The 27,616-nt window shown below is 42.0% G+C and overlaps 3 protein-coding genes and 1 long non-coding RNA gene across 8 annotated transcripts in view; 3 read left to right on the top strand and 1 right to left on the bottom strand.

The window, feature by feature from the left end:
* Positions 1 to 214: 214 nt before the first annotated feature.
* On the bottom strand, positions 215 to 1,020 carry LOC137106872 (uncharacterized). The gene is made up of 2 exons (XR_010912032.1): positions 881 to 1,020; positions 215 to 850 (listed from the first exon to the last, which is right to left on the bottom strand). It is a non-coding gene; the product is annotated as an uncharacterized lncRNA (long non-coding RNA).
* Positions 847 to 22,302, top strand: cped1 (cadherin-like and PC-esterase domain containing 1). 3 transcript variants are annotated; one of them, XM_067490877.1, is made up of 22 exons: positions 847 to 1,827; positions 5,205 to 5,379; positions 7,406 to 7,471; positions 7,723 to 7,817; positions 7,914 to 7,998; positions 8,083 to 8,146; positions 8,229 to 8,358; positions 8,652 to 8,782; positions 9,066 to 9,138; positions 10,241 to 10,381; positions 10,642 to 10,746; positions 11,174 to 11,238; positions 11,485 to 11,552; positions 11,764 to 11,950; positions 12,033 to 12,201; positions 16,888 to 16,987; positions 17,064 to 17,200; positions 17,345 to 17,565; positions 17,708 to 17,809; positions 18,161 to 18,248; positions 18,337 to 18,483; positions 19,765 to 22,302. In XM_067490877.1, exons 1-22 carry the CDS (start codon positions 1,573 to 1,575, stop codon positions 19,984 to 19,986), a joined length of 2,826 nt encoding a protein of 941 aa, XP_067346978.1. In that variant the 5' UTR covers positions 847 to 1,572; the 3' UTR covers positions 19,987 to 22,302. The 3 variants fall into 3 exon arrangements, with proteins under 3 accessions (XP_067346978.1, XP_067346976.1, XP_067346979.1); XM_067490875.1 differs by having other exon boundaries at positions 11,123 to 11,238; XM_067490878.1 differs by lacking the exon at positions 7,406 to 7,471 and having other exon boundaries at positions 11,123 to 11,238.
* On the top strand, positions 20,067 to 26,497 carry wnt16 (wingless-type MMTV integration site family, member 16). Its single transcript, XM_067490881.1, has 6 exons — positions 20,067 to 20,109; positions 22,375 to 22,471; positions 22,636 to 22,891; positions 23,617 to 23,843; positions 25,060 to 25,349; positions 25,474 to 26,497. The coding sequence occupies exons 3-6, from the start codon at positions 22,785 to 22,787 to the stop codon at positions 25,930 to 25,932; spliced, it is 1,083 nt and encodes a 360-aa protein (XP_067346982.1). The 5' UTR covers positions 20,067 to 20,109; positions 22,375 to 22,471; positions 22,636 to 22,784; the 3' UTR covers positions 25,933 to 26,497.
* Positions 25,793 to 27,616, top strand: part of stab2 (stabilin 2) — a 42,009-nt gene continuing 40,185 nt past the window's right edge. For all 3 annotated transcript variants that reach the window (XM_067490873.1, XM_067490872.1, XM_067490871.1), the window contains exon 1: positions 25,793 to 25,933. In XM_067490873.1, coding sequence (XP_067346974.1) covers positions 25,910 to 25,933 — 24 coding nt within the window. In that variant the 5' untranslated portion in view covers positions 25,793 to 25,909. The remainder of the gene's footprint in view (positions 25,934 to 27,616) is intronic.

Genomic DNA, 27,616 nt, shown 5'->3' with positions numbered 1-27,616 from the left:
AATAACAAAGACAGAGTCATTCAGGACTATGATATTAACTGGTAATGCAGTCACTGAATGCCAAGAAATTGTGTTTTTTTTAATTGTCTTTTAATCATTATTTATCTGTACATTAATTGGTAATAAAACTTGCAGTGGACACTGTTAGATCCAGATGGTTCACAGAGGTTAAAAAGGTTGGGAAGTTATTTAAACTTGTCTTGGTGCTACAGTGTTCTTGTTTTTTGTCTGTTTTTTTTTTTTTTTTTTTTAAATATACTGGAGGATGAGGGAAAAAAATGTGGTTATATAAAACGAGGGTAATGAAGACCATGTGAAGGGGCTGGCAACTCTAAAACTAAAAAGTAGCCTTGCTTGAGAGGATTTGGTCTTTTAACATTCAGCAGTTTTCCCCTTTCCCGTAGAACGGTTAGGGTTACTGCAAACTCAACTTCGAATAAAGGCCTTTTAAGTTTATCTGCTGAAATACGGAATCAAGCATCAGGTCTAATCTGTCAATGTCCTTATTGGAAGTTTGTAAATGAGATTGTCACAGGGTTGAAAATGCGTTTAAGCTAACACACACACACACACAAACACACACACACACACACACTCCCAAAATAACTCGGGGTGTTTCTGCAGGAGCGAGGGAGGAGGGTGAGAAGGTGCTGACCTCCTACAGAGCTGCTGCAGCACAGTTTTACAGTCCGGACTCCTCCAAGGGGAAAAACTGGAAGTCGTGTAGAATCTAGGAAGGAAGGCTTGGTGAACAGTCCAATTTAATCTGGTGGAGGACGGATTGGAAACCCGACTACCGTGGCTTCTTTTTTCTTGTCCTGTTGGTTTTAACTCAAAACAGATGGTCCGCCTGCCAGACTCCACCGCGGCGTCTGTTGGCCTGCCAGACTCCACCGCGGCGTCTGTTGTTTTAACTTCTTATTGACGCCGCCAAACTGCGTGTTTCCACAAATTTACACTCGAGGTTTTACCAGAAATGCTGCCGTTGCTCAGTTTAACTGATTCCTTGAAAACTTTAATCACATTTCTAACGGCGCCTTCGTCAATTTAGTTTGACTTGGAGTTTTCATCAGCTGACAGGACATTGGCGTTTCTGCTCAGACTAGGGGAAAAGGGAAGAGGCAGAATTGGATGTGTTGCGTACTCTAGATTAGCACAGCTGGGGAATAATCCAAGAGAAGTGTTTTCCTTTGAAGGATCATGTGGTGAAGTTCAAACCCAGAGGATCTCACCGGAGCGGAAAGGAGAGAGATCTTCTGGCTGCTCCTGCTGTTTGGATCAGTTCACCGAAGTTCCTTCTGCGTCAGATTCTCTCTGGTCCACTACTAAATTCGGCATAAATGTTTCCGACCCGAATGACAGGTTGTGTGGAGAATATTAGGGGATCGCCAAACTTTAACAGTGTTTGTTGTTCGGTTCGGTAGAAGTTATTAAGTAAAACACGAGTTCATCCATCGAAAAAAGTTTGTGAACGGTCCCGTTTCATTAATGTTTCGGTGGAAACTTTTCAAACTTAAAGTCTGCAGGACAGAGACACACCGCGGGGATGTGAAGTGAAGCCCCCTTCCTCTCATGCGGTGCCTACTGGCTTCAGCCGCACGACCCCTCCTGAGGGACACCGGGATGATCCTCCGCCGAAGTTCCTTCTCCGGCCCGCTGCTGCTCGGGGTGGCGGTGTGTCTCTTCTACCAAACTTTGATGGTGGTCCGGAACCGGCTCCGGTCCGGACAGCCGGCCGTCAAAGATGTTCGCAGCAGGAAGTCGTCAGTCGTCCAGATGGAGGAGACCAGAGTGTTGATTTCCAGTCTGGAGTCTTTACGCAATCAGGTGAGTTTCCCTGCTCTCAGGTGTGTTTTGCTTCTGATGTAAAAGACTGCTACTCCAGAGTCCGTTTACTTCTGTGTTTTTTTATATATATATATATATATATATATATATATATATATATACAGTTACTCCTACAAGTTGTGTGATAAAGCAGGTGTTGTCATGTTGAAACTTTTGACTCAGATCAAAGCATTTTAAAGTTCAGACCTCTGAAGAGCCATCCATAAATTTGGCACAAAAGCTTATATTTGATAAACTTTAAGGCCAAAAACATGTAATGGACAAACTGCTGTAGCTCCCAGTTACAACATTTTAAAGCTATCTGCAAATTAAAATCCTTTGTCAGATTATTGTGGAATCAGTAATTTTATCTGACATTTAATTCATCCCTGATACACTTAATCATGGAGGCTCATCAGTTTGGTTATGAGCAAAATGACCTGAGCACTTCAGACGTCAGTGAACTTACTGATAAATTCAATTATGATTTACTGAACCTTTAGGATCTTTTTTTTTTTTAAACTCCCTACAGCAAGGTGTATGAGATGGACACAAATCTTTATTAAAAGTAAATATCCAGAGGCACTGATATTTCTCAGTTGAACCACACACAACTCATCTGATAAATGCTGTACAAACTGTGAAATTGATATTTATGCCTGTTGTCTTAAAGTAACAGATTTTTTAAGGGGGTTTTGTGTGTTTTAAGCTTTGCCAGTAGCAGATAAAAGGAACAATCATGCCTACTGGGTCAAGGCTCCTTCTGCCCTATTGTTGCATTATTTTTAGGTTCTGAGGGGCTCAGTGTGCACCAGGGTTTTATTTTCCACACAGGATGACTGACAGCTGTATGGACCAATCAGACTCACACTCTGGGTGTCTATGTCCTGATCTAAATGTTTGTGTCATTAATGAGCTGAGGATCCAGTTCCTGACGTGTGAACTGGCAGCTGTTAATCTTGTAGGGTTTTACTGAGCTCTGTGGTTTGTTTGTTTTGTTTTATTACACCAGTAAAAGCCTGCTGTCCTGAGTCTGTCAGTTGTCAGCATCTTCAGACTGAAGACAAAGAGCAGACTCGATTCATGTGAAAGAAAGGAAATGGAGGGACAAGTTTATACAGTTTTCACTTGAATAAACACTGATTTATTCTGTCAGTTGAGTTCGACCACCATGTTTAACTTGGGATGTTGTCACTATGAGGAGCCACTGTTCAGAGGAGCATTTAGGGCCTACCTATTTTGATAGGCACTCTTCTAATCCTCGTGACATAGTTAATTATAGAAGAGTCCAAGTTAGCTCCACATGTGTGCATGGACAATGTGAGCCCAGTGTAAACAAGAATAACAACAATAAGATGACGCACTAGAAACACAATCAACTCAAGAATCCACCTCTGCTTCACGTCGTCCCTGCTCAGCTTCTCGTGTGTAAAACGAAGGACATTAGCAGTAGTGTAAGAAGTACACAGGACTTTTCAGTAACAAAGAATCTTTCCACAATGTTTTAAGTGTAACACCCACATTCACTAATTTGTTCCTCATCTTTAAGATTTAAGGATCGTGGGGGTAAAAGTACTTCAGGTCTGTAAAGTGAAATGACTCGTGAACAATGTTCCTGCAGGATTGTGAAGTTTAACAATTTGGAAACAGTAACTGGAAAAACTCAGGGGTGGAGCAGTAGTACTCAGCATTGTGAATTGAGGAGGATGGTGTTGGTGGCTCAGTGTGCAGGGTTGTTGTCGGGGTAACCAGTCGCTCAGCCTGCAGGTCTCAAGCTATCATCCAGTGTCGGTGGGATCATAACCAATTTGGAACGTCAGACCAGTTCTGAACAGTTCTTTGAGTTTCCAGCTGCTGATAAACTGTGATGAAACTAGTTTATCCCTCATCTGTTCCATCAGAGAAATTCACCGCCTTCACTTCTCCATGATGGCAGGCACAGTACAACATTCAAACTTGAAGAACTGACTAAATCTTTTTTTAAAAATGTGCTTGTGTGAAAAAATCAGATATGGTTTGTTGTGGGTTTGATGGTCCAGCTGTGATGTGAATGCATCAGCCAACTTATATATGAGTAATCTGAGTGAAATAATGAGTAGGATGTTAAAATTATTTAATGATCATCAGTTCAGAAAGAGATTTGAAGCAAAAGAGCAGATTCTTTATGGTTGCTTCGTGTTGTCGTAGCATAAATAAGTTGTCAGCTATCAGCTGTTCACCTCTCTGGTTTCTGTCTTCACCTCCCACTATTTACTGCTGGAAAGAGAACTGAAGGGGTTATTTTTACAGCCCTCTGCATCCTCCACAGTTGGACTCCAGGCTGAAAAAGTTTACAGAGGATCCTTCAGAAGTATCTGATCATCAGATCAGAATTTATGCCAATGTCATTTTGGGCAGTAAACCGGGACCATTAGCAACATATTTAGAGTGGGACCCTCTCTGGCGCTGCAGGAGAGCTGGGATGTACCCAATGTGTTTTGGGTCATGTGATCAGTGGGTTCGGCTCATGTGATGATATTTTGTTCCGCTTCGTTAGTCAGTGGAATGAGACCTCCTTATCGTCTGTGTGGACACAGTTCAACTGCTCAGTCTCAGCGTCTCAGCAGGACCTCGCAGACCTGTAACTGAACCGGTCCCTGTTGTCCCAGGTTCGGCTTTTATTTCCACTGACTGCCCTCTTTGGAGACACGATGGCTCTGAATTCCATTTTGTCTCCTGTTTGAACTTCTGAAAGTAATGTGATAACTGTGATTCCATGTATACAGATCTGATTACTGATCTGCATGTATACATGGATTCAGAGTAATCAGATTACTTCCGGAAGTTAAAACGGTAAAGAAAATGGAATTGAGTGCGTGATTTAAACTGTAGAACTCAGACTTCTCCACACTTTGTTTCACTTGTTGTAAACAGCAGGAGGCCTCTTTCATGCAGACCCTTCACTATTTACCCTTGCAGGTTAACTTGCTGTAGTTGCTGTAGAATCAGGTTAAATTTAAACTTCAATGCTGCGGTTTGAAAACAATCCTTTCTATGACTCAGTTTAATGTTTTCTGCCAAGAACCGAAAATACTGCAGTTTAGTTAAAGGATCATTTCACCAAATCATAGTGGTGTTATATGAACAAACAGGATTTTAAACAAAATTGGTGCCAACAGCTGCTATGTGATATTTGAAATATATTTTGTTGATTATAATTGTGTCCTTTTAAGTAAAATAGTGATATAGCTCTAGAAGTAACTGATCAGTCACTCAGTGCCTTCTTACTTAAATTATTTCCTGTGTACTAAACTAAAGTAACAGGGATGTGGGATTACTGCAGTAAAAACTTCTTTGTCTGAATAAAAATGCACTGGGTTTCCTCTTTGTCTTCTCAGCTCCAGGTGTGGTCACAGAACCCCTCCCGGCATCGGCGGGCTGTGGTCCTGAGGGGTCGACATCAGGTTTCAGACACCGAGGTCCAGCTGTACCAGCAGGTATTGCAGCAGATGAACTACGAGGTCCAGATGTCCACATACGCTGAGACCAGCAGTTTCCTCAGAACAAACCAGGGTAAATGCATAACCTGAGAGAGGAGGGTGGGGGTTCAGTACACTGATCAGGCACAACATTAATACTCCTGTGGATCTTCACCAGCATTAAATGTTTCAGCAGTCTGTGTCAGAGGTGCTCTTCTGTGTGATCGGACCAGACTGGACACCCCATAATTCTGTCTCCTTGGTCCAATATATTATGCAACATAGACAGCAGAGGTCCATGTCTGATCGAGGACATCTACATGTAGTTTTTAAGATTTAAAAAGCTGTTTGTTGATGATGAAGCCTTTTACAACAGCTATAGGTGTTGGTTCATGATTGCATTAGATCCCAAGTCCTCAGAGTTGGCAGAACCATTGTCCTGCTCTTATGTCTGCCTGTTCCTGAGCTTTTAGATCTAACATTGACCCTAAATGTGTCCCCCTGACCAACACCTCTGGGTCTGAGGTTGAGCGGCTAATCTCAGAATCGGTGGAGTGACTTGTTCACTTCAGCACAACTTTCTCCAGCAGCTACACCGTCCATTTCCACTGCTTCACCAAAGGGATCAATAAAGTTGTTAAAATTTAATTTCTGAGCTATGCTGCGCCTGTTTCAAATCTTGGTAAGTCGTGGCTCATTGGTTAAATATGCAACACGTTGTGGTCTAGAAAGAAGTCTCTTTGTGTCCAGAGCTGGAATGAGCGGGTCAGTTAGTGACCATTGCTGGAGCTAAAAATCAGTGAGTGGTTTCAGTAAATGCATCAGTCTGATCTGATCAGATACTCACAGCAGGTTCCTGGCAGGAGCCAAATTACATTTTCTGTCTGAGACCTCAGATCAGAATCTCCATGAGTCTCAGAACAAATTTGTCTTAATGGAGGGGTTTGGACACTGAGGAAATTAGTCCTTATATTTCAGTAGAATAACCTAAATCTGTGTTAAAGAATTATACTGTTTTCTGCTGAGACCAGTTCTGAGCTCTGTAAAAATAAGTTTTATTCAGGATTACAGCTAAACTTCAAATGAAAATTTCTGCCTGAAAACTGAAAACAAAACACTTCCTGTTCATAATTACGTCCACGTGGTTCCACTGTTTCTGCTCCGACGATTTATTTGGACAGAAACTTCCTGTTTTCCCCTCCCTTCATTCTTTAACTCTGTAAACCCTCACATCTGTCAAACCAAACCAATGCATCTGTATCCTAAGCTTCCTCCTCTGCATCTTTACAGGAGTTTTGTGTTTACCAAATCAAATGTGTGCAGACGTAAACCGGAAAGCATCCACACCAAAAACTTTAACACATCAATCAACTCTTGGGCTGAGTCCAAACATCTGGTGTTTATGAGAGAGGAGACGATTTTCCGAGGTCCAGAGCCACATTGAACCAAGTGGACTCACAGCAGAGTGAACCAGGCTTTTCTGAGAATTAACAAATCTTTTTTATTGTGAAGACTTTATTTCATTGTTGCGTTTGCTGTACTAAGGTTTACTTTTAAGAATCCCCACACAGATTTCCACATTTACATGATCTTGGCTGGAGCAAGCCTCTCAAAATGTGAAACTTGGTGATCTGCAGATGCACCGAACCCACGTGGCTTCTTGTTGGCAATTGGTTCACTGGTCAAAATAAACACTATCACGTCCTTTTCTGCCTCCTTCTAAAATTCTCTGCTAATCATACAACCAACAAGGTTATAAAAACCAGAAGAATTCTTTCCTGCTTGTGTGGAGCTGTAGACTATAGTTTTAGTCCCTTCTCATTTCACCCCCTGTGGTCCAGCAGCATCAGTCATCTCTACATGATGACGGTGAGTAAATCACCATAGGTACAACAGAAGTTAAGTTCAGATAGTAAAAGCTTGTGTTAAATCATTCAGGCTTGAGATTCCCCTCACACAAACCAAGATCGAAACCTGTCTCCCACCTCCATCTCCTGCCAATCTTCGGGAAATAATGCTTACGTCAGTTTTAAAGTGACTTGTTTAGTGAAACTGGACTGATTTAAATCCTTGAAGACATTTCACGTCTCATCTGAAAGGCTTCTTTATTCTATCTCAAGGTGGAAATGCACCAGGATTTAGACAAGATACAGGTGTCATCATGTTTGGATCATTGGTCCTGCCAGGTGAGTTGTCAGACCTGATGAATCCATGAATTGTCTTCAAGAACTTTAAACAAGTCCTGCTGTCACTGAGCAGCAGCTTTTTTGAAAACCAGAACCTGGAGGACTGGGAACTAAGGTGGGATAAGTGTGACTTCTTGTCTGTTTCTCTGCTGTTACAGGTATGACTCCTGTGCATTTCTTTGGGGTTACAGGTGTGGCTTCTTGTCTGTTTGTCCACAGTTACAGGTGTGACTTCCTGTCTGTCTGCACAGGTCTGGGGGGATGGAGCTTGTTGCTGTGTCTCAGTAGTTCAGAGAGGAGCTGTCTAAGAAGAATCTCCTTCTCTCAACTGCAGCGTCATCAGATGGTGAGATTCACCTGTCCACACCTTACAGCTAATCACAGGCTGAACAAATATAACCGGATTCACCCAAGACTCTCTTGTCTTCATCTGCGTCCTCAGGTGAACCTGATTCCTGGGCTAATGGAGGCATTCTCTGATGCAGGTGGAGGACTCTGTAACTTCTATACTCAGTTACACCTGACAAGTGAGTGAAGAATCAGTTTAAAAAAAGAAAACGGCCAAGGAAAAACTCTGGTGTTTTCATGTGTACCTGTTCTATAATGACCAGATTTACCCATGAAGCCATATTCCTGTGGATTGACCAATCACATGCTGCAGATTCCTCAGGACAGGTGAGTTTCTGTCTGATCACCTGTCAGGAGAATGAACCGCACTCAGTGTACACATCACTGTTTACCTGCTTCTGTCTCACAGTCACTCACCTGGTGTGGTTGCCATGGTAAATGTTTTTGTCCTGGTGACTTCAGCCAAACCTCTGACATCATTCCTTCATGACATCAGCGTGGTGACCACCAATCAAGAGCTGAAGGGACGACCCACAAAGGTAAAACACCTGTTGAATAGGTTTAGGCAGGTTTCAAGTTTGAATCACAGGTGAGGCTGGTGGCGAAAAAACCCAAAGGTGAACTGCTGCAGTAGTGACACCTTCTTCTTCTGTGGTTTCCTGCAGGTGTTGTACCTGTGTATTTCAGTCACAATTGATACAGTCCTGTTCTTCCTGTTTCTGTGCCAAAACTCAGCTTCCTGTCTTTGTTCTGCTGCTTCCTGCTGATATTTCACCGTCTTGGAACTTGCAGTGTGTGATGGTCCTGTGTGTTAACGCCTCCTCTCCCTCAGTTCAGGGACTTCCTGCTGCAGCAGCTCGGACCAACAAACTCCCAAAAGGCTTTGGGGCAGACGAAGAAGGTGATAGCGGAAGTGCTGCAGGCAGCAACGTCGACCAAACAGTGGAAACAAACTCTCCACAGGTAACAGCTTCACACTGAAGTGTCCTCATCCAGCAGGTTCTGGTTTAAGGACTTGTTGCTATGACAACATTTCCAGATACATTTAGAACCAGCTTCAGACAAATCTCTCAAAAGAATTTCATCAGGAGAAGACCAAAGTGGTGAAGTTAAGGTGGAATGAGCCTATTCACAGCAGTAGTTTAAATGTTTTTAGAGTTAAATTCTCTAAATCTTTAACTTTCACCATAGTGAATAGCAGAAACACTGATTTCTGTGATTGATTGATTGATGATGTGTGTTCCAGGTGTGTGCTGTGCTACCAGCTGCTCACCTTCACTCTGCTGTTCAGTGGCTCCACCACACCTGTTATCATCCAGGTAAACCAGACACATTGCTCTTTTATGTCTCTACTCCCTGCAGACATGAAGACTGCAGACAACTTTAGCAACTGACAGGATGCTCAGCAGCAGCAAAAGAGACACCTGCTGGTCATCCCTCATCTTTCACTCTTCAAAATAAAAGCCTGCTTTTATACTGGACTCTTCAGCTTCAGCTAAAATGTCTGCTTCATGAATTTTAATTTTCTTTCCTTGTCTTCTTTACCTTCTCCTTCCTCACTTCTCCCCCCCAACTCCTTTTCTTTCATTTTTTCTTTCTTTCAGCATTTTGTTTCCTTTAAATATTTCTTTGTTTACTTTGCTGTACCTTTATTTTTTGTTAATTTCATAAGTTCCTTTTTTTACTCTTTTTTTCCCTAGATCTGCTGTTCTTTTCTTCCCTCTACCTCCTTTAAGTCTTAACCTTTTGTTATCTTCCCTTCTTCTCTGTTGAGTTCATTCTCTCGTCCTCTCGTCATGAGGAGTCGGTGATTACTGCAATTGGTTCATTTAACCAGAATAAAGAGTCTGTTGTCTCATCTCTGTGGGTGAGTCTAGGCCGACCTGTGGTCAGTGAAGAAGATCTAATGATCCAATAACCTTTATAATAAACTTTATTAACATCATTACAGGAGTCATTGGGGCAGTTAGTAGAGTGGCCGCCTACTGACCATAGTGTCGGAGGTTCGTGCCCCGCAGTTTACATTTAGTCATTTAGCAGGCGCTTTTTCCCAACCACATGTCGAAGTGTCCCTAGGGAAGACACTGAACCCCCAATAGCCCATCCCCCGGTTCCAAACCCGGCAGATATTGTGGCGACCCTGAACATACGGAAAAGCCAAAAGGACAAAAAAATTATAATTACAGGAGGACAGACACATTCATAAAACTGAAGGCTGCCGTCTTTTTTCCTTTACTTCCCACTGTCTTTCTTTTTTCTTTTTCTCCCTGTTTTCTTTTCCTTTTGTTTTTTTTTTTTTTTTTTAGAATAGCCCTAATAAACCTTCAGATCAGCCTTAGGTAAATGCCTGAGTCAGTTCATGTGAGCGTCCAGCAGAGGTCAGTGCATCCTCAGTAGCTGATCTGTCACTCTGCCCCTCAGGTGGATACTGGTTTAACCTTTTCTGCTCAGAGCCAGGACATGTTTGATGGACAGATCACCAAAGACCTGATCCTGGAAGACATGCTTCGCTTTACCCTGATGCCACAAACACACCTGTCCTCAGAGATAGAGGGGAGACAGGTGAGTCCTCAGCAGAATCAGATAAATAAACAAGTCAGTGTTTTAATCAACCACATTCCCATGTCAAAAGTACTCGCATATTATTTTGTAGAAATCCTGCAATAAAAAAGGTATGATCCAGAGAAACTAAATTCAAATCAACTTTTGACTGTGGAGCTGTTTTATCTGTGACTGCAGCAGGACAGTGTTTATTCACCAAGTTTTACATGTTGTTTCCTTTAAAAGCATGTGTACTTTTTTATTAATCTGTGTGTTGTCAGTATGGGGGCTGCAGAGGGACACACAGTGTCTGTTTGTCAGAAGACCAGTTTCTCCTCCTGCTTCAGTTTCAGCAACAGATGAAGATGCCGTCACCTTTTCAAGGGGTAAGATCATCATCAAGGTAGCCATATCACATCCTCTCATACAGAACTGCAGTATTTGTACAAGTACTGTCACCTAAAACCACAAGTAAATATGATCCAGTCAGTTTCAGTTGTCAGAGCTAATCTCTACCTGCTGCAAAAACTCAAGCTTTTAGAATATTTTGTTTTACACCGCAGAAAAATTTGGCCTCAAGTCACAGATATATTTTTAACTTGAGTCAGTGAGAAAGACATGAATCTATAAAAATCTGTTTTCCAGTTTTCAGTGGATTATGCTTGAACAGATAAAGTAACGTGTTCACACCTTTTAGCTGCAGTAGTGTGGACATCGTCTTCGTTTGATTCCTGCTAATGTGATAATATTTGTTCTGTGCAGCTTTATCTCTCCTCCACCTCTACCTCCTCTTCCTCCTCCTCCCATGCTCAGAACATTTCTGATCTCCTGCTCCGGATCAGTCATTACTACGAGTTGCAGAGAAACAGCAGCTACAGGTTATGACTGTATTCATATATTATTGAATTTTAATAAAGATTCTACTCATCATTTTAGCTCCACATCTCATTACTTTTTAGATTTGATCATGTGAGTGATCTACCAAAGCTTTATCTAATTCTTAATCATCCATACATATACCTGGTTATACTGTAGCACACCAATGACTGGGGAAAGCTACAATAATAAGAGAACTGAAAAAGTTTAATTCCAGACTGGAATTCTGTTTTTCATGTTGTCCACAGAAATGACAAGACAAAAGAACCGACTAATCGGGATGCAACTGTGGTGTTTTCCCAGGATATAGTCAAAGGTCAGACAAGTCACCTCGACACTCAGCTTGAAAACAAAAGCTTATATTGAAAAGGCCAGTTTCTGAAGCTCAAAAATGAGTGTAACTCGATTTTGCTCGACCTGAAGATAAAAACAGCAAAAATCTCGACTCTTTGCTGACCTGTTTCTATGCGCTCCCAGGATGTATTGGGGCATATAAACAGCATGTATAATGTATTTTTCTTTTTCAGGTCCCTGTGTGGACCCCTACCTCAAACAGATCTACACCGACCCCCCTCTTTCCCTGACTCCACCCTTTAGTCCCCGGGTGAAGGAGTATCGTGCTGAGGTGACCTTTGACACGTTGACTGTTCGGATCAGACCAGAGCCCCTCAGCTTGGCCTGCAGGGTCCACCTGGATGACCATCGAGGACCTAGGTAAGACCACGGCCTGGACCCTGACCCATGACCCTTGACCTCCAGGTTCAGGTAACTAACGACACTCCCCCTCCATCCCTAGGATGGCGAATTACCCGGTCGGCCTTGGTAACAGCAGGATCAGCATATTGGTGACGGACAATGCTGAGCCGGACCCCGTTGTCATGACAATCTACACCTTCCATATTTACCGTGACAGCCGGCCCAGTCTGCCCATGTTCGGAGATCACGTGACCTGCAGCTTTGTCCAGGTAGACCTTCACTTGTTTTCATATTGGCTGCTGAGCTACCCAGGAAGTGATGTCAGAGTCGGTTTCTACAGTTAAGAGAGAATGCGATGGATGCATTATAATAACTGGATATCTGATCAAAACATAACGTTCACTCTCACCGGGAAAAGTTCTTCCAGACTGCAGCCTGATCCCAGATTGGGTCCATAGGGCAGCCTCACAGCAATCTCCTCTACCTGAGCCTATTTGTTTCACATGAATCAAGAATAAAATAAATTAGTCCTTCAGCTCATCTAGAATTTCCAAACAAAATTAGACCAAGTTAATCAAATTCTGATGATAATAAAAAGAGTTTGTTATGAGGCCCAGTTAAAATTCATTTAGCATTATATAGTGGCTCTTTTTCCAGTGATTGTCTGGGAAAAATGTTTTTTGGGCCTGTGTGTGTATGTCACATGAGTGTGAAGGGTACAGTACCACCACTGCCGAGCGCTGATCCTGGAGGATTAAACATCAAGTCACAGAGATCATTTGTGCCTGTTCTCATTCCAACAACAAGATTCTTGCTAAAACGGTGCCCCCACATTGGAAGGCCGGCATCTGTTTCACCAATTTTTGCAACAGGTACTAAAATGACTGCCATTTTACACTGTTGTTTTGTCCTAAACAGTCAAAATCGGAGTGGTTTGGTTTAAGTGAGAATCAAAGATCAAAGGCTTTCTTCTTGTACCTTCAGGGGTCGCTACGTTGATTTGGCAGTTTTTACGTCAGATGCATCCATCATAAGTAGAAGTACAACTTTAAATTCTTAACTCTGGTTAAACTATAAAGTAGAGGAATAACACTTTTTAAAATATTACTTTAACATTTGTGCTGTAAACTGCAAACAAAATTCTGACTGCATAAAAATTAGGGATAAAGATCAGTGTTACACCAAAGAACCCGTGTGGACCTGAAAGTGGAGGGGATTTTACCTCTTTGTGTCCTGAAACACTGCTGTGTGTCATCAGTATATGTTAGTTCAGCAAATTCTGGTTCAACTAAAGCTTAGATACATGGAGCAGAGGAAAGCAATAAAGTACTAAAAAATAAAAATTTTCCATTAAATTTTCAAAAAGGGTAGTACTTTCCTTAAGTATAGTACCTGAGTAAATGTTCTTAGTTACTATTTCTTAGTTAAGAAATAAATTTGGACCGAACCGTTCTGATTATTTTACCTCCTGGAAGTCGAAGCTCATCTGAAGTCTTTTAGCTGCTGCTTCTCATTCCTCTGTTAATCAGAACAAAATGTTTGGCGCTGATTCTCTGACCTTTGACCTCGTGTGTCCATGTGTCAGAATAAAAATGTGTAGACATTCAGTCTGTTTCTGATCATCCCACACAGAAGATGAGTCAGAGTGAAAACTGTCTGTGTCACAGATGCTCGTGATGATTTATCACTTTAACATAACTTAAAATCGTAGATTAAAGTAAAAGAATGCCTGAGACAGAACATCATCGTGGGATCAACTCTGTGAAGTTCTGTATTTAAAGAAAATCACAGAAAGCATCTTTATTGTCTAATGTATTTATACTTTGTGCACATTATGCAAATTCCCCTCACATTAATTCACCAGTGGGGAACTCTCCTCCAACTGTTTGGGGATTTTAAAAGATGTGAAAATTGTTTTGTTTTTTTTTCTGTATAAGATTTTTGATTTCACAAAAAGTGAGAATGCTTTAACTTTTACAGATTAATGTTCAACTTTAATCCAAAGATATATTTTTCTATGTTCTTTAACCATTTCTTCTGACCTTTTACTTTTCTTTTTCCCTTTTTGAAAATTTTCTCTCCAACACAAATAAATAACCTCCTCACAAGTCAGTATACATTGTGAGGAGACAAATTTCTGTGTCAGTAGACACAGAAAAACGTTTATGCTCTGAGCAGGAACAGGTGACACAAGCTTTATAAAGCTCTCTGATCCTGAAGAGGAGATTCCCAACGTTCCAGTGTTATTAGACACCTTTTAGTTTTTGTTAGGGAGGTCTCATTTTCATCTCGGTCACATTACTGAAACCAGATCAGTGTTTAACTCTGAAATATTCTTTGTCTGAGCTGTGGATTCCTGATTCTCTTCTCTCTGACTCTGGGTCCATAAAAGCAAACAACAGATTCTGATAATTCTGTTGGTCTGGATTATTACTCAGAATCAGTCAGTTTGGACTCTGAGGGGGAGGGGGCACTCTCTCAGCTCACAAACAGTTTTTACTTTTCACTTTTATCTAAATGATAATTTTCAGGCTGTTTTCTGTTAGTGGGTTATTTTTATTTTTCTAAAAGTCTAAAAACGTTAATAATGCTGAAGTACAACAGAGATCCTAATTAATATAATCAATAATCCACAGTTTATTGATATTTTGATAATTTTGATCATGTTTTTTGCTTTAGCTTGGTGTGTTTGACTTTATTATGATTCCCGCTTTATTTATCAGAAATATTTCAGAAATAAACTGTGACAATAGCAAGAAATCGTTTCTCACTCTAATAAACATAAAATGAAACTAAATAAAGGACACTAAATAATTAATATAAAACTAAAATTAAACTGCAAAAATCAGCAAACATTGAATTGTCAGAAAATAGATCTTTAGGTTTTTTTTCCGATATGTAAAATATAAACCTAAAAAGGTAAATATAAATGTATTTGTTTCCTTGGTGAAACCTGCTAAATGAACACATAAATTAAAGTGTCATTGAGCTTGTGCCAAAAAAGTCCTTTTAAGGATATCTCAGTTATTATTTTCGCTTCATAGTTTATTTGATAAATGTTTAATTGTTGCATCCATAAAAATAATTTGTAAACATTGATCCATGAATTCTGCAGTTTATTCAGGTACAGCTTGTGTTAATCTGTCATCATGAATCTTTGCTACAAACTTGTTAAACAAGTGATGATGATAATAATAATAATAATAATAATAATAATTTAATCATTGCTTCTGGTTTTTGATTACTATGAGTTTAAAACAAGAAATAAAAATACGTTTTATTAGTAGGGTTGCAATCTAAAGTCCAACACTGTCAGTATTTTTCAGCATCTAAACTTAATTAGATTTTCTGACTCATAATCCTAACTGGGGCAGAACACTACAGACCCCAAACTGGCCCCAGACCAGTAATCCCCTCATGACTTAAGCTGGACCTTTGGAGGGGCCTCACCCTGATGTTATGAACCACTCTAAAACACAGCTCTGCCTGTAAACTAATCTGTCCTTCAACTTCTGATAATTGACTTTATGCAGTAATTGAGTATAGTTACAGTACTGTACCGGCACCTTCTCTGGAAGTGTTGCATTTGTGGTGCAGACGAATCTAGACCCCTTCTGTATAGACGCAATTGGGTTGAGCATGCAGCAATGGCTCTCAGACTTGCTGGATGAAAAGCGGCGGCAGTAGCGTGTTTGGTGTGTTTTCCTGGGTAATCTCAGACCAGCCTCCCATCTGTTTGAGCGTTTACACTGAGCTGAGGTATGAACAAGAAAATCCCTGTTAAGTTTTCTTGTTGCACTTTGTTGTGAGCTGTGAGGCTGCCGTGCAGTATGTGACGCCAGCCTGACGAAACCTGCAGCACAAAAAGAAGTGTGTGTGCGCGTGTGTGTGTGTGAGGGTGGAGGCTCTGAAGTCGGGCCAGACGTGGCGGCTCTCACAGGGCCTCAGAGCTGAGCTGGTTGGGTTTATTTGACCTCTGACTTGGAGGAGAAATCTGTGACACAAAGGACAAGAAGAAGCAGCTTTGGAATGGAACAGAGGAAGATATCAGAGGGAAATAAGGAGCAGAGGAAGTGAAAATAAAGCGGAAGAGGTTTATTGGTGACTTTCTTTCCTTGAACACTATTCTGTCCTGAACTCCCCTGAGCTTAAACCTGAGCTCATGCTGTGATTTTCATCCATCTTGTTGCAAAGTCTTGGCCCCCCACAATTTATACGTGCAGACATCTCTTTTCACTGTGCGCAGGTTAATCGGTCGACGAGGAGATGACAGTGGCTTCGGTTCCTGAAGGGACAAGAAGTTAAAGGAGAAAAGCACAGATCTTCAGTTCTCCAGTTTATTTATTTGTTTGTCCTTTTGGCTTATTCTGTGAGTTCAGGGTCGCCACAGCGGATCATTGTCCCCATGTTGATTTGGCACAGTTTTTACGCCAGGTGCCCTTCCTGACGCAACCCTCCCCAATTTCTACCGGGCTTGGACTGGCACTGCACAGCTGGGGATGGGAATGGGCTGTTAGGGGTTCAGTGTCTTGCCCAGAGACACTTCGACATATAGCCGGGACCGGGGATCAAACCACTGACCCTCACTTACGAACTGAGCTAGAGTCGCCCCCACATCAGTTCTCCAGTGAAGTTTAGAAAACCTAAAGCTCACCACAGGTTATTAGAAGATGAGCAAAAGAAAGATAAATTGAAAACTTTGAAGTGTGTTTGTGTGTTCTTTTGATGCTTGATGGCAGCATGAGGTCTGGGCACCGGAAGTCTTCTCTTTTATGCGTCCTCACTTACATTTTCTGCAGACGTGGACATGAGGTCCTTTTGTCAATTTAAACTTGATCAGCTTGTGACAGACCTGCTGCTCAGTCACAGTTTCTGAATCCAAACCACAAAGCAGCAGCACAAAGGTGGATAAACCTCCAGACGAAACTAAACTCTCTCCCCTACCTGTGTTTCAGGACTGTGGTCTGCTGGTTCAGCCGGGTCAGGAATGTGGTCTCCAGCCTTTCATCAGGTCTCAGAGTCTACTTCAGACCTGCAGCTCAGGACACGCACCAGGTCTGGCATCACTTCCTCTCAGCTGCAGTGACACACTAATTGTTAGTCTCACCTGTCTCTGTCTCTCACCTGTCAGGTCGGTGGGTGGTTCCCTGTCTCAGCTGTTCTGACAACAGGACGTGTGATTGGAGGGAGGTTGCCTGGCAACCAGACGGTTGTTACCATCAGTTAGTGGACCGTCCCCAGCTGCAGGACTGTATGATGGACAGGAAGGTGAGGTTGTCAGATCACAGCTTAGGGGATCTTTCACCCTCTGAAATCCAGACTCGGTTATAAAATAACTGGACCATAGGTGGACCTTCTCTCAGCTTCATTCAGTACCTGATGGTGACTCACATGTTGATTATCCCTGCTCAGGTGCTGTTTATCGGCGACTCGACCAACCGTGGGATGATGTACTTCCTGATGGAGCGAGTCAACTCTAGTCTGCATGACTGGGGGAAAGCTCACGACACACTGGTTTACAGAAACCTGAATGGGGGCCGGACTCAGGTCGGATACTCGTACTACCCCCAGTTCTGGTTGAAGAAGAAGCAGCGGCCAATGTTCAAGCAGGCGCTGCTTCAGCTGCTCAATAGGTAAGAGACATCAGGTGAAAGAAGGAAAGTGAGCACTGTGGTGGATCAAGGTAAAGGTGGGAAAAGATTATACTGTGTTTGTGTGTGTGTTAGAGGTCGTGTCACTGTGTAGCTGTATGTTGACCTGTTCCTGTCCCTAAAGGTCACGACCTCTGGTGAACTCTAACCTGACTGTGTTAGTGGTGGGAGGGGTCCAGTGGCTCAACACTGATCACCTAAGGACGGTCCGAGAGGTCCTGGACAGGTACAGGACATCTCATCAATCTAATACTATTTAGAGCTATTTTGTGTATTTTGACTTAAATGACATTTAATTTTTTAAACATTTTCATTGTTAAATTTGACGCACTTTCTTTCAATTTTTATCCTTTTTTGTTTGTTCGCTATCGTGACTTTTCAAACTCAAAATTTGATTGAATCTTCAGTTTCATACATTGAACATAAAAAAGACGAACATGAAGATAAGAGACCTATTTCTGACATGCCTAAAAATTACATTTAAATAAATTCAATTGAACTAAAATAAATTGACACAACAAATGAAACTTTGTGGTCCCCCCTCCCCCTCTCCTCCTCCCCCTTTGCTCCTCCTCAGGGAGTCTCTCAGTAACATTCTGGTGGTGGTAAAATCTTTGGGGATGGGTTTCCACCTTCCTGTAGATGGGATCAGATCTCTTGGCCTGGTAGGTCCCAGTTTACTCTTGTTTACTGAAGCGTCTAATGTCGGTGGAGTCAGATCGGTATGATGCTAATACGCTACTTTTTTTCCAGAGAGAGGTCCAAGATCTGTACAGAGAGAACAGCAACATCATCGGCACAGCAAAGAATCATGGGTATGAGGTGATCGACACATTCAGCATCACGCTGGGTCGATACAAAGAGTTCCTGCAGGGACGATGTGCCTGTCACTTTCACGAGGTAATATGACTTTATTGAGACATCAGTCCTCAGGGTGACATAGTGCACCGTGCACATTAACATTTACATTTAATCATTTAGCAGACGCTTTTACCCAAAGCGACTTACAATTGAGGTACAAGGGGAGCAAAAATCTAAGTCAAGGAGAAAACACCAAAGCAAAGTCCTATCAAAAAATTGTTAACAGTTCACGAGATTCAAGTGCGAGAAAGAGCAGAAAGGAATTTTTATTTAATTTTTTTTAGAGATTTAAGTGCATAGGAAGATGCGGAAGAGTTTTTTGAATATTGGGAGTGAGTTTGCTGAGCGTGTGGAGTTTGGTAGCTCGTTCCACCATTGCGGGATCATTGCGCTGAAAAGTTTTGCTTGGTGTCTTCTGTGCGGTGCTGGGACCACCAGACGTCATTCGTTGGCAGACCACAGCAGGTGGGAAGGATTGTACACTTGAATGAGTAAGTTGAGGTAAGCGGGAGCTGTCGAGTTAACCACCTTGTGAGCAAGAGACAGAGCTTTGAACCTGATGCGAGCAGCTACAGGAAGCCAGTGCAGAGATCTAAAGAGTGGTGTGACATGGGTCTTTTTTGGCTGATTAAAAATGAGGCGATCTACTGCATTTTGGATCATCTGCAAGGATACCGGTAAACCCATCAACAAAGCGTTGCAGTAATCAAGACGAGATGTGACCAGCGCCTGTACAATGAGTTGGGTTGTATATTTCGTGATGTAGGGTCTGATCTTCCTGATGTTGTAGAGAGCAAATCTGCACACCCTAGAGACTGAGGAGATGTGGTCCTTAAAGCTCAGTTGGTCATTGATGATGACCCCCAGATTATTTGGCCGATTTAGTGGGGACAATCACTGTAGATCCCATGTTGATGCTGATGTTGTGTTGTGTCGAAGGTCTGGCTGGGAAGACAAGGACTTCGGTCTTGGAGAGGTTGAGTTGAAGATGTCTCTCACTCATCCAGGCTGAGATGTCTGAGAGACAGGAAGAAATGCGTGATGAGACAGTGGAGTCTAATTCCGGTGGAAAGGAAAGGAAGACCTGTGTGTCATCATCGTAGCAGTGACAGGAAAGACCATGTGAATGAATGATGGCACCTAGGGATAAGGTATAGATTGAAGAGAAGAGGACCAAGAACTGAGCCCTGTGGCAGACCGGTAGAGAGGCTATGAGAGTGAGAAAGATGCCCCAGCCAGGATACCATTAAAGACAGACTCTGTCACAAATGTGCTCCGGATAAGACTAATTGACTAAACTCTGTCTCTTCTGTCTCACAGGTGGAGAAAATTGGGTCATCCAGAATCCCGGACAACACCTTGTCCATCACAAACAAAATCAGATTAACCAGAACCGGACCAGGATCCAGCAGCCAATCAGCTGTGCAGGACATGGAACAGGACGCTAGGTCTAGCCCCGCAACCTATCATGTAAAAGGACCAGTAAACCAGGTGTACTCTGAGATCCTGCTGAGCCGCCTGTGTCCCAAAACTAGAAACTAAACAGCCGAGTGAGTGTGGCAGTATCAGGTGAGTCCTGGAGGAAGACTCACCTATTTCATTCACCTGCTGCAGGAGTCGAGACGACAGCAAGACGATGATGATAGAGAAATCAGTAAGAACTAAGTGAGAAAAAGGAAAAAAAAAAGATGTTATTGAAATGCTTCAAATTTACTTTTTTAGGATGACACACAGGTGTGATTCTTCTCTGTCAGGGTCACAACATAAGGATTTTCATTTTCAACAAAACAGGAAAAAAAGCAGTTTTCAGTATTTAACATGAATCTAGTTTCTATGTCCACAACAGCCAAAACGTCATCCTCGTTTACAAACTAACCCAAAATAAATTTTTTTACTTATGTATATGTGCCAATTTTACATGAACACATGCAGATTTTACTACAAACACCAAATAATTGTATTATGTGCATGAGAAATTCTGCATCACTTTCTCTTCTGCACATCACAATTGTATTAATTAGTTCCATGTGCATACAAACACATGGTGATGTGTACTAACTAGTCTCTGACATTTACTTACTAATCTACAAGGTTTGCCCTTTAGTTTATGATATATATACATACAATTTTATAACATTTACTAGTCTAATCTAACTAGTATGGGTACTTATTAATTTATGACATACAAACTAATATACCGCTAGTACCAGCTACTTTATGATGCGTACTAACTAATCTCTAATATGTACTAACTAGCCTGTGATGTGTAGTTTCTGACATATACTAACTATTGTACAATTCATACAGTTTTCTGTCTTGTACCAACTAGTTTATGATGCATACTAACTAGTCCCTAGTTTGTACTGACTGGTTTATCATGTATACTAACACATCTAGCAGATGAACTAGCTACTTCTGAATTGGTAAATGAATGATCTTAATATCCCCACTAACTAGTATTTATATAGAATTGAGTAGTTGTACACAAAATAAAATTAACTAATGTGCTTGCTAATTAATTTTCACCAGCTAGTTTACACATTTATTTACTAGCATAGTGTCTTTTTCCTTACTAGTATTCAATGTGTATTACCCCCAGCTAGTATAACAGCTATTTTCTTTTGTTCACCAGCAAGTTCCAGGTAGTTGGCTAACTCATTTGTAATGCGTACAACCTACTTTCTTGTCTTCCTCATACTAAGGACTTTCTTATGTGTACAGACTACTTGAAAACAAGTAAACTGCTGCTGGCAGGTTTCCACCATTACAGGCTTTTTAATAGAATTTAGTTTGTGATTCTTATTAAGCTGTTTACCATATGTACTAACTAGTTTCTGATGAGTATTAGATGAACGGTATCCGTTAATTTGGCTAATTTCTTTCTGCTCTGTCTCAGACCAAATTCCCTCCTATATATTTATATGTATGTACTTGTCATACCTCAGTAAATGAATTTATTTTGTATATATTAGAATATTCAGCCAAAGATTTGATAGTTCTTCACATGAAGAAAATGTCTTCAATTCTCTGCTTATATTTCTATATTTTTCTACAGAAGTTTATTGTGCCTTTAAATGCTGTTTACATGCTGCAAATTAGAATATGATTATTTATATGAATGTTATGAATCTTTCTCAGTTTTCAAAGATTTAAGCAGAAAGACACGAACACAGTTTATGTCATCAGTTATCATGAAATCAACAAATTTGTTTCAGACATCATCTCACTTTATAATCTCACTTTTCTATTCAAAAACTATTTTCTATCTACATTAATTGTGTCTATATATTTCAGTACGTTATTTTTTTGGGAGCACTTTACAGCTCAGTAATTAGTTTGGAAATATTGGGGTAAATTTTGGGAAATAAGCTAAATTTGTGGTAATATCAAGGTAATAAATGCTGACAGTTTAATATTTTGGTCATATAGTTATATGGGGTAATATTTCTGTAAAAACAATGTGACTGTGGTAATATGTTGTTGATATAGTAACTAATAATTACCATGATATTACTGTAGTTGTTTTATTATCTACATCATAGCCCAGTTATGTACAGAAGTATTACCCGCCATCACCTGAAGTGTTAAGCTGTAAAGATTGTTTTTCCATTTTCCATCTTTGAACTTGAAAATCATGATGAGCTTGTAGTCAGGGGAATTTGACCAACTTTTCTTCTTTAAACTGACAACAGACTTTGTGGAATCTGTAGTTTGATGTATTGGTGTGGTTGGAGACTCTGGAATTTCTTTTCATTTTTTAACTTGTCAAACTGTTAAAAATATTTTTCAAAATAATGTTTTTTATTTAGATTTTCCTTTACACAAAACTTCATTTAACAATAAAGAAGATTAATGCAGTACTCTGTAGTTTTCCTTATAGAAATGGACTAAACCTGCTTTTGCTCAATTTTACATTAAATCTTGGATTAGGATCAGAATGATAAAGTGCAGCACACCTGCACTCCTTGACGGGACTGTGACATCACATTCGGATCAGGCTGAAATTGAAACGAACTCTATTAAAAATGTAAGTTTTCATTGGTGTCGTCTTTACTTAGCTCAGCAGTGACAGTCGCTGATCCTTCCGTCCAATCGCAGTCCACCTCTGACGTCAGCTGCTGAATATGAATCCAGAGCTGGTCCAATGAGGATCCTTCCAGACTGAGCTCTGTCCTGCTTTTTCTCCTGCAGAGTAAACAGATCAAACTACTGCAGGAAGAATTTCTAGCATCTCAGCACCGACACCGACGTCCGAGGTTTATTACTGCACAGAGACTGGGTGTTGCTATGATCCGGACTCCTGCAGATGGACACACCGAGAGCGCAGACCGCCGGCTCTGATGGACGTGGAGGTCATGGAGAGACGTGGCTGTAGAGTCCGACACATGTGCGCGCTGACTCTGCTGCTGGTCTCCGTGTGCCCGCTCTGCTGCAGAGCCAGCTGGATGTGAGTACCCGCTGCTGGACCCCGGTCCGAGCCTGAACAAAACAGAACTCTTTTACCAAAGCAACATTTGGAAGGCCGTAGTCCATTTTTTAATCCTCGTGTGTTAGATCTGACACGCACAGTAAACAAAATCACGTTTTTTACTGTGTTTAAAGAGACGGTTTACAGCCAGAGGTTCTTAGGCAACATCCTTGGTCCACTGACACAAACACAAACTTACGTAGAAAAATCACAAAGTGAAGAGTCACCTGCAGCTCCTGCGGCTGCAACCGAACCCGCTCTTTAATTCTTTGCACCAAAACGACTCCTTTTGTTCGTTTATCCTCGGAATCTCTGGGCTTGTGGGAGCAAACTGAACCAGTATAAACGTTAAAACTTTAGGGAACTCAATCCAGAATCCCCACGAGTCCCCGGGGATCCAGCTGTATCCAGTGGGCTGTGGGATCTCTATCGGAGGGCGCTGGTTTCAGGGTCAGGTTCGGTTCGGTCCAGACTCCGACCTAGAAAAAATAAAACGACTCTTTGATGACATGACATGAGCGGCGGATCCGAGTCTGTAAGCAGCCGCAGCCCGTCCAGACTCTAGGACCGACCAGGCAGTGCTGATGCAGTTAGATTTAAACTTGCGGCCTTTGGTTCTGGAGTGGTTCTGATTACAGTTTGTTCACGTGTCATTCGAAAGCCCGTGCAGTTCCCAGTAACGGCCCGTGTTTCTTTCCCCGCAGGTGGCTGGCTGTGAGTCCGACCCTAGTCCCAGAACAGCTGGGCTGCGCTGACCTGCCTCTGAGTCCCAGACAGCGCGAGCTGTGCCGGAAGAAGCCGTTCGTGCTGCCCAGGGTCCAGAGCGGAGCCCGACTGGCAGTGTCCGAGTGTCAGAATCAGTTCAGACACGAGAGGTGGAACTGCTCCACTAAGGAGGACCGGACCGTGTTCGGATACGAGCTTACGAGCGGTGAGAGACTGAGCCTGTACCTGTACTTTACCTGAGTCCAGAGAGGTGCAGATTAATCTTTTTTTTTTTTTTTTCGTCCTTTGGGTTTATCCCGTGAGTTCAGGGTCGCCACAGCGGATCATTGTCCGCATGTTGATTTGGCACTGTTTTTACGGGGCTTGGACCGGCACTACACAGCTGGGGAGGGGAATGGGCTGTCGGGTGGTAGCGTGTCTTGCCCAGAGACACAAAGATCAAGGGCTTACAAATTTCCACCTACTTTAAGGGAAAGTTAGCATAGTAAGTTTAAATATTAACAAATCCATGAACATTGACTTTAAGTTGTTTTTATCTTTTGTTCAGGCTCAGAAACCAGCTGATTTAGGTGTACAACAGCTTATGCAAACATGGATTAATGGAATCAAACGCATTAACGTTTACCTTTTTAAAAGTTAATTTTGCATTTATGAAAAATTAATGTCTTTTATTTCTTACCGCTTAACCCAAACAGATTAAAAAAAAATATTTAATAATGTATATATATTAATAAAAACAAGGATTTAAAAAATGTCAACTCTAAGAGACCTCGATTAGATTTAGTTTAAATATTTGAAACGGGTAAATTCACTTCAGTTTTAGAGAAAGAAACACTGAGTAGGTAAATTGATTTTTCTTACTGTTCCAATAAACTGTTCAACCCCCCCACCCCTTCTATAAAAAGTAGGGGGACTAAATGGTCCAAATGGACACGGTAATGTTTTTATTTATTTGTTTACTCCTCTAGCTGGGTTTTATCTTTCTAATTGATCAGTAGTTTGTACTTGTAATTGTTTGTTTTCTTGGTGTGGTGGAAGTTTTTTTTTTTCTTTATCTACTTTTCATGTTGAGAGCAGCTGTAACAAGACAACACAATTTCCCCATGGCATCAATGAAGTTGTTGAATATCGTCAACAGTGAGATTCCTAAAGAAGAAATGAAAAGGGATCATATTACAGGAGTCTGTCCCTAATGTATCTTAGTGTCTGTTTCAGATAGTGAAGTACTGTGAGATGAGTAAAATAAATAAAGTTAAATGGTGGACGTGTTTCATTCAGTGAAAATCTGCAGGTGAGATACGTGAATTTATGACTGGGACTTTTAGGTCCTAAACGGGGTTCTTCTCGGGGATCTTTGAGTTGTCCATCTAGAACATGCACTTGATGACGTAACAATGACCCCTCTCCGTCCTGTTCATTAGGTACCAAAGAGACGGCGTTTATCTACGCTGTGATGGCCGCGGGTCTGGTCCACGCCGTGACGCGCTCCTGTAGTCTGGGCAACATGACGGAGTGCGGCTGCGACGCGCGGCTGCGGGGCGGCCACTCTTCGGCGGAGGGCTGGCACTGGGGCGGCTGCTCGGATCATATCCAGTACGGGACCTGGTTCAGCCGTAGGTTCATGGACAGCAGTGTCAAAAACACGTCCACGACTACTGGGGGGTACACGCTGGTCACCATGAACGAGCACAACAGCGAGGCCGGGCGACAGGTGAGACGGGCCCAGAGCGGTGATCTACAGGGTTTTTAGTTTCAGGACAAACCTTGAGTCTTCCAGCTTTGTTGCCCCAGGTTCAGCCTGTTGTTAACCAGCATCTCTTCCCTCTGACCCTCAGGCGATCGACAGGACGATGTCGACAGACTGTCGCTGTCACGGTGTCTCCGGTTCCTGCGCGGTGAAGACGTGCTGGAGGACGATGGCGGCGTTCGAGCGAGTTGGCGTTTACCTGAAGGAGCGCTACGAGCGCAGCGTCCAGGTGTCGGACCGCTCAAAGAGGAAGACCAGGAGGAAGGACCAGCAGCGGCCCCCCGTGGACAAACACCAGCTCATTTTCCTCAACAAGTCTCCAAATTACTGCGTGGCGGACCGGCGGCGGGGCATCGCCGGCACCAGAGGACGCAGCTGCAACCGCACCTCGAGCGGCCCGGACGGCTGCAACTTGCTGTGCTGCGGCCGAGGGTACAACACACACGTGGTGAGACACGTCCAGCGCTGCGAGTGCAAGTTCGTGTGGTGCTGCTTCGTCAGCTGCCGGCGCTGTGAGAGCATGAATGACATGCACACCTGTAAATAAGGTACGAAACTGGGTCCAAACCATAGGGACACGTTTATCCCAAGACCACGAGTAAAAAACACACCTAGAGACAAACGTGTCACCTGGAGATAAGATGTTACACAATAAAGCTATAATTCCACAGAGAAACCAGAGGCCACATGCAAACAGGAGCTGAGCCCAGAGACTTCAGGTGCTGACAGTGAATCTGTTGACAGTTGATCAGAGAGAAAACACTCTGCAAACATTTGGATAAAAATCACCTCTATGTCACCAACAGGACACCTGTCCACATTAGTCTGGAGGAAGACTTCTCCCAACTTCAGTGAATTTTTATGGAGCAGTTTGTTAAAAGAACATACATTCAGGTTCAAAAAGACAAATTAAATGTCCAAACTTCAGCTTTTCCTCTTTGCATCTCATAGAATTCAAGGTCCTGCAACTGTCAGATGTTTGTGTTAGGTTGAAAAGATGACTCCTCCAGTGTCCAGAACCAGAAATGTCATGTGTCTGTTTTGTAGAGGTCCTTCGTCCTGTCACCACTGGTCAAACAACGAATAAACTCCTTAAAAAACTTGTTTTTGCTGTTCACTGAGAACATTTGAGTTAAAGATCAAAAGATAAATGTGAGACAGAAGTTCAGCTTTTATTTGAGGGTTTAACAACATAAAACTTTTTTTTTTCATCAGAAGTGAGCAAAACAGTGGCAATGGGTCCATAGGGGGTGCTGGGGTCCAGCCCACATTAAGAGTTCCAGAGAAAAAGCTGAAATGTGTTAAAAATAAAATTTGTATTAAACATTGTTTACTCTTAATGCACATGATGGGCATTTCAGCAAATATTAGAATAGATTTTTCCACCCAGGACAGGTCTCCAGTCCGTCTCAACACAGACAGGCAAATAACGATTCACACTCACATTGTCACCAGTGAACCTAACATGGATGTCTGAGGAGTGTGGGAGAAAACCTAGCATGGTCACAGCCGGCAGGTGGATTCAAACCTGTGACCTAGCTGTGAGGCGGTTGTGACTGTTGATTTTAAAACTGCACATAGTTCATTCTGAATGGTTCTGTCTACTTCATCTGTGCAGGCCTCTGGTAAAATTAGTGAGTATGTGATCCTCTGAAGGTTTGACAGTCAGGTGGCCTGAGGCAGTGCTTTAACAAAATTTGTTCAGCAACATCACAATGAGTAGATTTGTGTTTAGATTTAGTTGTTTGTTTGCGTGTTAGAAGAAAAGTATATTGAATTGATTTTACCAAAAAAAGTTTTTATTTATTCTTACTTGTGTTCTTAAACATTTTCCACTGTGCCGGTCCAACTGGAGCACAAGTATTAGAGCCTGTGACTGACAGCTGTTTTCAGGTGTGCCCTGTGAGACTAAAGGCTGAAACAGTGAATTGTTCTAAATAACCAGTCTGTTTTACCTGTGAAGACTGTATCTTTAGTTAGAAAAGGATTAAATCGCCGTGGAAACCAGAGTTGCCATCTTTAATTCTGGAAAAAGAAATTTATTCAGAGGCACAGGACAAGCATTGAACATAGTCAGTACAACAATTTGTGACGTGGAGGCGCTTTATCATGCAGCAACACAATGATCCAAAACCAAGCGAATGACTTCATCAGAAAGACAAAGGAATTTCCTACCAAATATTAGGATTTAATCACAAACTGTCTGTTCCCTTCCTCTTAAGAGTTTCACT

The sequence above is a fragment of the Channa argus genome, chromosome 21, assembly GCF_033026475.1.
Source record: "Channa argus isolate prfri chromosome 21, Channa argus male v1.0, whole genome shotgun sequence".
Classification (NCBI taxonomy): Eukaryota; Metazoa; Chordata; class Actinopteri; order Anabantiformes; family Channidae; genus Channa; species Channa argus.
This window is presented reverse-complemented; position numbering and strand designations above follow the sequence as displayed.

Bases quoted from the DNA above. Each gene is read 5' to 3' on its own strand.
- cped1 (XM_067490875.1), top strand. From the start codon at position 1,573: ATGCGGTGCCTACTGGCTTCAGCCGCACGACCCCTCCTGAGGGACACC. The intron at 8,147-8,228 runs GTGAGTTTCTGT...TCTGTCTCACAG, and splicing joins CTGCAGATTCCTCAGGACAG to TCACTCACCTGGTGTGGTTG. The intron at 18,484-19,764 runs GTAATATGACTT...TCTGTCTCACAG, and splicing joins GTGCCTGTCACTTTCACGAG to GTGGAGAAAATTGGGTCATC.
- wnt16 (XM_067490881.1), top strand. From the start codon at position 22,785: ATGGACGTGGAGGTCATGGAGAGACGTGGCTGTAGAGTCCGACACATG. The intron at 22,892-23,616 runs GTGAGTACCCGC...CTTTCCCCGCAG, and splicing joins TGCTGCAGAGCCAGCTGGAT to GTGGCTGGCTGTGAGTCCGA. The intron at 23,844-25,059 runs GTGAGAGACTGA...CCTGTTCATTAG, and splicing joins CGGATACGAGCTTACGAGCG to GTACCAAAGAGACGGCGTTT.